Source organism: Aythya ferina (genome assembly GCF_964211825.1).
Source record: "Aythya ferina genome assembly, chromosome: 18".
NCBI classification, from domain to species: domain Eukaryota; kingdom Metazoa; phylum Chordata; class Aves; order Anseriformes; family Anatidae; genus Aythya; species Aythya ferina.
Window position 1 is genome coordinate 10,463,270 of NC_140317.1, and position 12,746 is coordinate 10,476,015.

The 12,746-nt window shown below is 54.2% G+C and overlaps 1 protein-coding gene across 1 annotated transcript in view; it reads right to left on the bottom strand.

Annotated features, from left to right (window-relative positions):
* RGS9 (regulator of G protein signaling 9) overlaps positions 1 to 12,746 on the bottom strand; it is a 169,847-nt gene that overhangs the window by 24,676 nt on the left and 132,425 nt on the right. The window contains exons 2-4 of the mRNA XM_084491814.1: positions 8,318 to 8,410; positions 2,798 to 2,894; positions 134 to 184 (exon numbers count right to left, since the gene is read on the bottom strand). Coding sequence (XP_084347940.1) covers positions 134 to 184; positions 2,798 to 2,894; positions 8,318 to 8,380 — 211 coding nt within the window. The 5' untranslated portion in view covers positions 8,381 to 8,410. The remainder of the gene's footprint in view (positions 1 to 133; positions 185 to 2,797; positions 2,895 to 8,317; positions 8,411 to 12,746) is intronic.

Here is a 12,746-nt window from a genome sequence, read left to right on the forward strand (position 1 = left end):
CATGGAAACACTGAGCTGGAATTTGGAAGTGAGCTGCTACTCAGGAGAGTATTCATCTAGGAGGTTTTGTCTATGCAGATCTTAAAGTTTTACAGCTCAGATTTGCAAATCACTTTTTACATTTTCTACCCACCTTCATCAGTGATCTGCAGACGCTGGAGAATCCACTGCAGTATGTCGTTACCTGTAAAGCAGAGAACACATCAGGCACTTGAAAGCAGGAGTGTGCAATCTGCAGGCCAAAAGGAGACCTCTCCACTCCTCACCTAACGCCGTCCCTGGAGCCCAGGGACTGCACAGACCCCTTCTTGCAAATATCACGGCCGGTATCTCCCTGGCCATGCTGTCATTATGGTGTTCTCCTGACCGTGTAGGTGTCAGTCTTTGTCTGGGAGCAGGAGCACGAGGCAGGCAGCGAACTCAGGAGGACACACTCACGTGTACAGAAGCACACACGGCCTGAGCAATGCTTAAACCCTAACCACTGGGTGGCTTGGGTGGTGCAACCGCTTACACTCACGGGAAAAGGGAAGTGCCCCTTGTTTTGCAAATCTTGCCTTGAAAGATTCCCTGCAGAGCATCTCCGGGTTCACAAAGCATGGTCCTGTCCTGATTGTAATAACAGCCCGGTGACCAGTCCCCTCCAGCCCTCTAAGGGAGACAAGTTTCAGAGCAGAAGGGTATCCAGGTCTTAGATCCAAGCTGCAGCAGTAACAGGCCACGTGAAACCCACACAAGATCTCTGCATTCACAAACTCTCCATCTCCCCCTGGTTTTGGTCAGTCCTACCCCGGTCAGCACAAACATCCACTGGTTTTAGTTTTCTGTTCTGGGAGGCAAACTGCATTAACCTCCTTCCACGTAAACAGGACCAGAGGAAAGCGCACTCAACTCCTGATCAGTTATTGGCCTTTTCCTCCAAAAGTCTCCCAGGATTGCAGATCGAAACGCTGACCTTTCTTGACATTGCAGTGATGACTTAGCTTTCTAATAGGGGCTTAGAGCTCTTATCCTACCGCCTGCTTCCTGAAATAGATGAAATTAAAGGATTATCTCATCACTCATTTCTAGACAGCTCGCTCTGTAAGCTTTTTCTCCCAAAGGCACGCATTGAACACGAACGTTTCTTTGTCTCCTCGGCTGTAAGCCATTTTACTGATGCTGAATCCACCCAGTTAGCTGCCTGCACGCAAAGACCTGAGCTCTCCTCTGTGCATCTGCGTCCACTGATTGAATCACCCTCCTGTCTTCACCATCCCTTTATTAAAAACGAATTAGTCTCTTACGCAACACCCAGAAGCCAGTCGGTACACATGCAACTCTTGCAACACCAAAACCATCACAGTTCAGAGAGTGATGACTGCGGTGCAAGGAGACTGCAACTCCCTTGCCTAGCAGAATTGGACTGAAATGCATGACTTGTGCGAGAGGTAACGTGCAGCAAGTCTGGCTAAGGAAGCAGAACAAAGCCCACGGCACGCAAAGACAACGAGCAGCAACGGGCATCTTCCCTCCACACCAGCCAGCCACGGCCTTTTGGGAAGTGGTGTTTCACACCGGCCAGACATCAGGAGAAGTACTTGTTCCCTCTGCACTTGGTGTGGCTGGCACGTCATCTGCACGACAGGAGGAACTTTTCTGCCCTAACCATGCAGTAAGGACTAGGGGAGGCAAGAACACGTCTTTTGCAGATGCAGAGCACCCCAACAAGGTCTGCTGTGTGACAGCTGTGTGAGCCAGGCTCTCGATATGCTACAACACATGGAGGATGCTCGTGAGAATGAGCTTCACCCAACTTCTCCTTACCCTTTCACTGCCTCTGACTGGATCCATGGGCAACTGCCTTAAACCTCTGTGCCTCTGCTTCTGCATTTAAGGGAAAAAAAAAACAGGGCAAACAAAATGCAGAGCCTACAGGGCTTCGCAAACGTGCTCGGGATGAATTCAGCTATTTGGCTGAGCTCTCTCCTGATTTGCCCACAGCAAGCTCTTTGGTTTCAGGGGGATTTTGTGTTCTGAATTTCAAAGTTCTGCAGAAAAAAAATAAAAAAAAATCAGGAGGAAACATTGGTTCAGTATGTGTGAATATTTATAGGGGAAGGTCCCCCACAAGAGCTTTTGTGGAGGCTTGGAGAACAGGGAACGGAGGTACTGGTGGTGCATTGCTGCTGCCCTGTGAAAGGAGCTAGCAGGCACAAAGGAGACTGTGCTAAGAGCTGCCTGTACCGCTAGACGTGACACCTCACAACCCAGCTACACATCTTGTTTCTTCTCCAGCCCGCTTGAAGGAGGGAAAGCTGTCACTTAGAGGCAAAGGAGTGGGCTGAATATTTTGTTCTTTTCCTGCATGATGAAGAAAAATGATTATTATCAGAAAATGTTAAAGGGGAGACTAATTGCTTGTTGCTCATTTCTGAAGCATGATACCTCATTTCGATTCCACTCTGCCTCTTTTAATCAGATCTTAATATTTATCCTTATTTGTGACCCAGCATCGCCAGCAATACTCCAGGTCTGGAGCTGCAGCACCTGTTCACCTCTGCTCTAAGAGAAACTCACGTGAGATAGGTGAAAGTGCGTGATTAGAAATCTGTGTCTCTTATTCAAAGAGCTAGGAATGAAACAAGACACGAGTGAAAGATAAAGGGAGATCTCACGGGCCATACAGCAAATATTCATTGCGAACATGGGCTCCAACGTGCCCCCATGAAGCAATAACGCAGGGGTGGCCAAGGAGCCTGCACACACAGTTTTTCTGTGATGAAGTTTTTGGCCTGGACCCCAGAGAAGCTCTTACCTGCCACAGCATGGGGGATGTTGGTGATCATCACCCTCTGCGTCTGCGTCTTGATGCCCGTGTCTGGGTTCTGCATCTCCATCATCAGCGCCTCGATCTGCAACACATAATGGGATGGGTTACAGGAGGGGGCTCAGCACCACTGCAGCTCCCAGCAGCATCCCAGGAATGGGTGCAACACCTCAACACCTCCCCTTTCCAGGAGGGTTCCTACTCCTCCTACAAAAGCCAATGTCAGCTTTTGTGCTGACTCAGTGTCACTGCCTCCTACAGACAGCACATGCACAGGCAGGGTGTGCAGACGAGGGACAGGAACTAACCACGCCATTCGAGATAAATGTTAAAAAAAAAAAACAACTTATTTTTTGTTTGTTTTCTTTTTTAAGCAGGCCTAACACCGCAACATTTTTCTTTTATTGACAGAAATCTCTGCTACCCATCAAAGTTCTTCTCCGGCTCAGTGGGCTCCTGGCTGGGGCAATACGGGAAAAAAAAAAAAAAAAAAAAAAAAGGAAGGAAATAAAATCTGGAAAGCTGCTTTTGTTGCAAAAATACCCCAGCTCTGCACACTTGTAGGTATTGCACCATGCACCGAGAAAACAAGCAATATTTTGGCCGTCACCCAGCCAGCAAAGGTTCTGCTTCTGGTCTGCAGAGAACAACCAAGAAGAGCACCGGGAAAAACCCCGCGCTTTGCTGTGGGGCTGAGCAAGAAGCGAGAGCCCCGGGCAGACGAGAAGGGCCCAACCTGAGGAAGCACAGCTGGGGATTTTCAAAGGCATTTTCCTTCTCTTACATTTGATGTCCTGACAGCAACACCCTAACAGAGCACGAGCCTCCTGCTCGCGCTCAGGACCCTCTGCTGAGGTGAGGGGTCTGCAGAAGATGCTCTTCCTTTTGCCTTCTGCTGCCAGAGATATTCAATCAAAATTGCCCCACCAGGACCGATTCGGTCTCTCCACACTTCCATTCAGAGGCAGTAGCTTTTTAGCTGGGATCAGTGGATTTAATGAACGGGACTTGATGACACCCCGGCACAATGAGGGGCATTGTTTCCACAGGCACCACAGTGACTTTGGTCCCTGGGCTTGCCAAGTTCAGCGAGGATTTAAGCTGTAGTGACAGGATGCAATCTGGGCTTGACAGTAAACATGTATTTTCAGCTGTTTTTAAAGCCAGCGTCAAATTATTACTGTAACAGAGAGAGCTGCTAACATCTCACACAAGTACTTCGATATAAATACTCCCATAAAATACTTCAAAATAGCAAAACCAGACCCAAACCAATGCAATGTGATGATTTTTTAAAGACATTTTAACTGACCCACTGAACTGAACCCACTTGGTGACAGCACCATCTTGGCCAGATGCAGCACGGACAAAGTCGTCACCTCCTTGGTTACCTTCTGAGATCTGAGACTTGTGGGTTCAGCTTCAGCCCTGAGGATGAGGAACGGGACTTTTCTTGTGCAAGAGAGCTGGAAGACCCTAATTTACTCACTCTGAGCTGAAAGTCCTCCCTGTCTCCAGCCCACATGGCTCTGCAATCACTTGGGTCCCAATTTCAGCCTCAGCAAGTCCCAGACCAGGCGTGGAGAGGCGCCCACGCGGTCACACAATATGGGTTGAAGCAGGACGGTCCCACAGGCAGGGCACTGATTTAGGAACCTCATATTGAGTTCAAATCCCCGAGATCCCCCTAAGCAAATGCAGGGGATCTCGGGGAATTCCCTTAGCCTCTCTGTAACCCTCTGCTCTGCAAGGCAGCATCTCCTCACCCCGCAGGGACACCGGGAGGTAAATTCAGGCTGCCCATTGCCACCAAATTGCTGCACACCGGGCAAACCCCAGCTCAGCCTGCCTCTTCCCCTTCTCCCAGGGGAACTCCAGCTCGTTCCAGGTTGCTGGAGACAAGGAGCCCACCAGCGGGAGGCCCGGTTAAAACCCAGCGAGGGTATTTCCCTGCTTTGCTAAGGGCTGTCACCCATTTTTTCACGCTTTGGGCCGGGGAAGCGGCGCCTGGTTTGAGCTCTGCAGGGCGAGAAGCCACATCCTGCCCTCGGTCGATGGGTGGGGGACGTGCAGAGAGGTAAATACGAGAGGAGCCGGGCTCTGGAGCAAGCTCGCCTCGAGCACTGAGCTGCCACAAGGCTCGAACCCCGCTGAGGAGTCCCGCCGGGCCAGCCGGAGCATCGGCACAGGGGCGGCGTCACCCCAAAAACCACAGCGAAGACAACAGGAAAACTGCCTCCCGACCGCTCGGCGGGGTTGTGATGTGCAGAGCGAAGCTCCCCAAGCCGGCAGCGGTAAGAAAAAGCATTTCGGGAGCCCCCACGATGGAGAGGGGCCTCCCTGCGAGGTGCTCACCGGCGGCTGATGTGCTTCGGATGGAAAGATGAGGAGTTTTCCAGCAGCTCCGGTGCTGGAATTAAACACCTGCAGCCTCCGCCGTGACCATGTGCCCAGCTCTGGTCCCCCCCAGTGCCTCGCACCACCTGTAAAAAAACCCCAAACACCTCCCTGCCCCGCTCCCCAGCACACACTCCCATCGTTACTCCAGCCTCGCAAGGCTAACTCCATTTTTTTTTTTTCTGTTTATGACAGTCCTGCTTTGCATATTCAGTGATGATCAGGAAAAATATAAAAGAAAAGAAAAGAAGAGTCCCTTGTTACCCAGCTAAAACTTCCTGCTTTACCTTAGCCAAAGCTGAGGGCTGGAGGCCTGTTCCCATCCCACACACACACACCCTGAGGCTGTAACTGGGGAAAGGAGGGCTGTAAATGGGAAAGGAGGGCTGTAAATGGGGAAAGGAGGGCTGTAAATGGGAAAGGAGGGCTGTAAATGGGGAAAGGAGGGCTGTGGCTGCCTCTGCCCTTCCTCATCAGGCCGCCAACCCCACTGCCAATTAAAGCCACAAGGAAGCAAACCCAAAGCAAAGGGCAGCTGTGCGCCCGGCCTCACCAGGGCACGAGCTTCTTGTCCCTAGGAGACCATGGGGAATGAGGAAGGGGCTCGCCTGTGCCCACCTCATCTGTGGGGATGGGGCAGGACAGACTGGGCATCACACCACCCACAGGTTTCCTGGCAGCTCAGCTCCAGCAGCGTACGGGGCCTCAGGTAAACGGGAGCCTCCTGAAGGGCTCCTTCCAGTGACACCCCAATTCCAGCGCTAACACCCCGCTGGAAACGGCCAGGGGGATGAAGAGAAGCTGGAGAGCCTCTGTGGGATGAGGGTACCGGGATGAGAAGCCCCTGGCCCTGCTGCAGGCCCAGGAGGAGCTGCCCGGCCACCAGGGACCAGAGCAAGGAGGAGGCAGAGGCAAATCCAGCAAACCCTACCCACCAGCTCTGAGTCACGATGCAGCTCCTGTGGCACAGCAAGGAAAAGCACACAGCCCACCAGCTGCCGGCGAGCACGGCCCCTGGCAAAGTCCCATCGCAGCATCTGGCCTGAAATGTGCCTTTTGGGGGCTTTTTCCCTGTCCTGAGGGACTTCCTTGGCAGTTTAGGAAAAAAAAAATGTAATAAATCAGCCTAAGCATCAGTCACGGGCATTTTGTGGGGAGCATCACAGAGTCCTGGGGGGCTCCTTGGTTCCCCTGGGGGTCAGACACGAAGAGCGAGGCCCGCAGAGCAGCCCCACAGCAGGTACACGGCGCTGCCCACCCCCAGAGCAAACCCCTTTTTATCTCCCCTGTCTGACCACGGGACTGCTCCGGCCACGAGCAGCCTGCTGGAGACACATCACAGCTGTAAGGGTACCACGGACCCGCGGGCACCCAGCAACGCAGGAAACCCCTTGTGCTGCTGGCACGAACCACAGCTACGGCATCCGTGCCAGCCGGTGGCGAAGCACGAGCATGGATTTAAGCAATTAACAAAGCTTCTCTCCAGGAGTTTAGCTCCTCGAGGCTCTAAGCCCGCAGGGCACTCGCTGGAGGCGTGCCAGGCACTTGGATCCCACCGGGGACAGTCACGAAAGGTCTGTGGGGTGGCAGGGCTGTGCCCCGGGGATGCAGCCATCAGCACAGGTACTGTAAGAGCTGAGGCTCATCCACAGCTTCCCTGAGGTCTGGAAGAAAGAGAGGAGGAAGGGAAGCAGAGGTGAGAGCCGAAGCTGGCCCGCTGACAATCCAGGAGCTCCCCTTCCTCAGCACTAGAGCAAGAACTCGAATCCTCTGCTGCTCAGTGAGCTGCTGTGCTTGAACAGCTCTGCCCACCTGAGGAACTCCGAGCGCTTTGCGAGGATGGCTACACCCCCGTGGAGCAGCTGAAGCACGGCTGGGGGAGGTTTTCCCAAAGCACACAGCTTCTCCTCCGCGCTCCTGCGTAAAACCCCGCGGGGTGTTACTCAGTGCAGAGTTTGGCCCAGCGTGTTTCCTCCGGCAGGGCTCCCCAGCCGAATTTACCTCGAAAGACACAGCCCCGAAGAAAATCTCCTCCTTGCTTCCTCCAGTAAGAGGAGCACGGGGGGGCTCTTGTCGTGCCGGGCTCTCACCTGAGCGCTGAACAGCCTCAATTTTACCCCCTTTTTCCCCCAGAACCTCCCCAGCTCCTCAGGTCGGGGGCGTTGCAGGAGAGCTGTGATTCGAGCAGCGGCTGGGGGCTGTGCTCGTCACTGGGAATCCAGCTAATTCCACTCAACAAGATAAGCCACGGGCAGGAGAGGTGGGTGGCAGGGAAGCTAGCTTAACACTCTGCTTTCTGAAACCTCGGCAGAGAGCAGCTGGGCTAAAACCGGTTACACTTCTGAATGAATTCTGCAGGAAAAAAAAAAACACACCGAACGCTTTACAAGATTACACATCGCATCCAAACGCGTGGGCATGCGTCTTCCCACTCCTTCAACTGTTTCTGGTCACAAATACGCTCGTTTCTGGAAAAGGAAAAAGTGGAAAGAGGCAGGGAGCGAGCAGCTGGCCAGGACGCGTGCCCTGGAAGCAGGCAGTGGCTGGGAGCGCTGGGAACGCACCGCAGGCCGTAACACGGAGCAGAAGTGGGCGGCCAGGCACCGTGTGCGATGGGATTTCCCCTAGGGAATGACACGGTTTTTGGGGAAACACGTAGGAGAGGGAGAAAAACTGGCACAATAATTCACCTGAAGCAGTTCTAAATAAATAAATCAAAATTGCAGATTTCTTTTCCCCTGTGACTTCTGACCAGCTTGCCCCCAGCCCCCTAACCCCAACCCGGGCGGGTGCCAGCAGGGCTCCAGGTGGCTCCGCAACAGGTCCTGGCCCCGGGGATGGGGACGGGACCCCAAAAAGGCTCCGGGGAGCTGCAGCCCGGCGGGATGCTCGGGTGGCTGTGGCGCGGGGCGGACACAGGGACCCCTGCCTGGAGCATCCGAGAGCACTGCCTCGAGCATGGCATGGCATAGGATTGCATGGCACGGCACGATATAGCATAGCATGTCACGATATAGCATGGCACGTCACGACACGGCATCGCATGTCACGACATGGCTTAATACGAGCCCGGCGTAACCCCCAGCGCTGCCAGGCGGGCTGTGAGCTCACCTTTTTCAGGAAGGCCATCCGAGGCCGGTAGCGCTGCCCCTGGTCCAGCCGTGTGACCGTCATTGCGGAGCGGAGCGGGGCCGAGCCGAGCCGTGCCCGCCGGGCAGCACCTGCCCCCCGCCGCCCCCCGCCACCGCCACCTCCCGGTCCCCTCCGGGGGCGGAGCCTCCGCCGCGCGTCGTAGCCAATCAGCGCCCGCCGCGCCCCGCGCTCATTTGCATAGAGGCGAGGGGCGGTGCGGCTGCCGCCTCGGGGCGCTAGTGGGGAGATGGAGGGGGGCGTGGCTTCAACGGGGTGGGCGTGGTCTGGGAGTGTGTGGGCGTGGTCTGGGCAGGGTCGGATTCTGCTCTGGGCGCTGGGCGCTGGGTGCTGGGTGCTGGGGGCTGCCCCTGGGGGGCTTTGGGGGATGCTCCTGGGGGGCTCTGGGGTCTGGGGCTGCCCCTGGGGGGCTCTAGGGTTTGGGGGCTGCCCCTGGGGGGCTTTGGGGGATGCTCCTGGGGGGCTCTGGGGTGCTCCTGGGGGGCTCTGGGGTCTGGGGGCTTCCCCTGGGGGGCTCTGGGGGATGCTCCTGGGGGGCTCTGGGGGCCAGGCATGGGGGGCAGGCAGGGATTTGTCCCCAGCAGGCTCCCTGCAGATCCCCCACGCAGCGCTCCCATTACAGAATCAGGGAGAAACCCTCCCCAAAACGCTGCTGGCGGGGGTAACGCAGGGTGCGCAGGGTGCTGTGGCCACAGGCAGGGGCTCAGGCACTCGCGCCCTGAATGGCAGCGGCTGTCACCAGCCCTGCCCGTGTCGTTTTGGGGCTTGGGTGGATTTGTCATGCAGGGAAAGGGTGAGTAACGGTGCCCGGAGGAAGCCCGCAGGGTTACGGGGCGCTTCCTCGCGAGGCAGCCGTGTCACACCGCTGGGTGGGGGATCGGGACCTGATGGCAGCGCTGGAAACTGTGAGCGGGGTTTGTGGGGTCGCTCGGGTGAAGGGCGGAATTTCCTCCTGCTGCTGGGGAGCACAGGGGGCTGGGACACCCCACACACCGCAGCTGATGGTGCCGGGGCTCGGGGTGGGCATCCCCTGCGCCTCCTGCCCGCCGGGTGGGCACGGTGCCTTTTGTCCTTGCACACCTATAGGTGCTGCGTGTGTGCAGCCACCCACTGCAGATCCGTTTCCACCACACTTTGTGACAGCTCCGACGTGCCACGCTGTGCTCATGTGCTTCAGGAAAGCACGCTGGCTCAAACAGAGCTTCCTCCCTTCGTACCGACACCCTGAAGGCACAGGCGTTGCTCTGCTGCCCTCGTGGAAGTTTTATCTCCATCTCTGCTCTTTCACAGCGTCTGAACAAGCCAGTGCTTTGGAAGGCTCCTCTCCTGTGTCTGCTTGGAGCCATTCCCATGTGAAATCCCCGTGTGAGTCACAGCAGCCGCTGGCTCGCAGACACTCCTTACTTTCCAGAGGCTTTTCCACCGTGCTGCGGTCTGTGCTGCTTGCTAACTTGATGCTGATGAGTAACCTCTGGCATTCCACACGCTCGTATCAAAGTTAGCCTACCTCATGCTCCAAGGCATCAGCTGCCTGCCAGAAGGAGCAGGAGGAGAGCTCTGCACGCGCTTGCAGTGCCTCCTAATTCAAGTGCTGAGTTGTTGTTGGGTTTCTCAAAATCCTCAGATCCTCAGGCCCTCCAAAACTGCCAAGACGACAGAAGCTCTGGTGGCACTGCCTGTTCTGTGGGCAAACAGGAGAGAGGGAATTACAAGGGGAGTCCAATGAAGAAAGGGAAAAAACAGTGAAAGCGTGCAGGCATTTTGAAGGTGGTAGCGAACAAAAGTGAGACAGATACTGGCAGGAGAATAGGATGTCTGTAACTCCTGGACATGATACCAGGGTAAATGGCACTCAAAAATATGTAGTTCAATTTCTTGGTTTTGTAAGCCAACTGGGAAAACTCTTTATAAATTACAGGTTTTTTTTTTTCTGAACTGCTCTTGGCGCTGCCCCCCTGCAAGACCCAGAAGCAGCCCAGGTGAGATGCAAACACCGGCCTAAATAAAGGATCGGTTACCACCAACTGCATGCACCCCATGCAGAGGAGCACAACCAGTCATTTCACCCCAAAACACTGCCTTTACATGTGCCATTGAGGCATCTAGGTGTCTTATTCAGGAGAAACACTTTTGAAAACTGGTGCTACCCATGAATTCAAAAAAAAAAAAAAAAAACACAAAACTTCCTTGCAGGAGATCCAGGAGAAATAGCTGGAAGGAGCTCCAGCTGAGGTGGGAGCTCTAACCTTGCCGAGCCCCGAAGCTCCTGGCGATGTTAGACCCTGCTGTCCCATCCTGACACCCTCCTCGTAGCCCAGGTTTGGATTTTTTCAATTTCTATTCTTCCCTGACAAGCTCAAATAAAACTCATGAGCATGTCTCTGCCTGTTACAAAGCAACCTCGTGTCTTTGTTACAAAAACGCCCGATATAAATTCAGCGATGATAACACCTGGAAATGACACAAACCAGCAAACACAGAGATCAGAGATGAGCCGCGCTTCACCTGCTGCCCAGGTGAATTACCCCAGCTCCTAATGCACCACGGCAGATTTGCCACGTGAAGCACGAGACATCTAAAGCTGATTAGACAAGCTTGTAAAGGGCAGACAGCCCTGGGCTTTAATGACAAAACCCTCCCTGGTGGAGAACGGAGAGACATTTACTGTCCCTGATACAGTCCTGCAGTTATTTGTGTGAATTTGTGAGTCAGGAAAGCAACGGGCTTGGACAGCGGGGCAGAGCAGCAGACAGAGGGCTGGCAGAAGCCTTGCAGGCTCCCTGCCTTCCCACTGATTTCTGGTTCCCTGTGTTATTCCTGACCTGTTCCACACAGGGAAAGGTCTGCTCAGAATTAAACTGTGTCTTCTGGTCCTCCTTGTGAAGTCCCTGTCAGTAACTTTCACTCTCACCAGATGAAGCAACAATTCTTGTTGCTTTCTCTTGTGGAAAGTGCTGCAGGTGGAATCCCCCCTGGTTTAAAGATCACATTTCCTACGTGGTTGCCCCTTCTTCACACATCAGAAGTTCATCATGCAACACAAAAGGCATGTGGTGAGTAACTACCTTTCTATCTAAGGAAACAGGGGCCAGCGGTGAGGGGAAGGAAAGAGTAACGTAAATGAATCAGTGAGAATGGCCCTGCAAGTGTGTCAAGCTCAGACTGAATTTCGGTACGCAGTTCCTTCCAGGAAGATTTCAAAGCAGTTTATCAAAAAAAAAGAGTGCAAACTTGGCAGAGAGAGAGGCATGACTTAATCTCAGGTCTCCCGATAAGGCAATGGTTGAAGCAGTATCTCCCAGCCCATTGTCCTGTGTGGCAGGGCACAGGCACTCCAAGTGAGAGGCTTCCTCAGCTGCCGCATGGGAAGAGCCGTGAGCAGGAACGGGCAGCAAAGATTCATTTCCCATCACTCCTGGACTTTCCAGGGACAGGAATGCTAAGTTAAGAAGTGTCAAAGGGGAAGGAAAAAAAAAAAAAAAAAGAAAAGAAAACAGAAAAACCTTGTGCACCCTGCCTTGGAGATGAAACTTGGCTGCTTGGGAGAGAGGATGCAGCTGGGCTCGCTCACACCTGACGCAGGACGGAGCTATTTGGCTTCCCCTGCTGAGCTGGCTAACATACAGCCTCCTCTCCATGGAAATCTGTCATCCTCAGAGCAGGAATAGCCCTTCCCTCTCTGCAGTACCCTGAGGGCCATGTTGGTTTGCCAGGAGATTGGGAACAGTGCACCTAGGAGACTTTGAAGGGCTTGGCCACTGCTGGGAACGTAAAAGGGAGAGGAGCGATGGCAGCACTGAGGGCAAGCCACGGATGGCCAAGCCCTTAGGAGATGTGGACAGCTGGAAATGTAGAATGCAAGTATCAGAGAAGGAGGTGACAAATTTGGGAGCCAGCAGCAGTGACAGGGAGCTGCCCAGGGATGGCCAGCAGGAAGCAGCTGCCTGGAGCACTGCGGCTGGAGGGAGAGGCTCCAGCAAGTCACTGGGAAGGCAAATGGGTGGGCAGAGTGACGCGAAAAGAGGGAAAAGTGGAAGGAAAAGGGCAAAACTGAGGCTGCCAGGGAGAGCTGATGAGGGACCAAAGCAGCCTTGAAGGAAGCACAGGTAGACCCAGGAGACACCTGGCTATCCTGAAACAGATCTGACCTCTGGTGAAGGATATCCTGGGTTAGGAAGGTGGTTTTGCTGTTGAAAGACACCAAGAAATAGCTATTACTCTTCATTCGTTCCCCTGTTATTGTTGCCGCCCAGGTTTTAGTTGCATTTTGCTGACAGCCTGGAAGAGAAGGACTTGTTATGGCATCCCTGCACAGGCCTGGCTGTCAGCTACCTCTTCTGCTTCACAACTTTTATTTTTCCTAAACTGCATCTACTGCCTTCTGCATTTT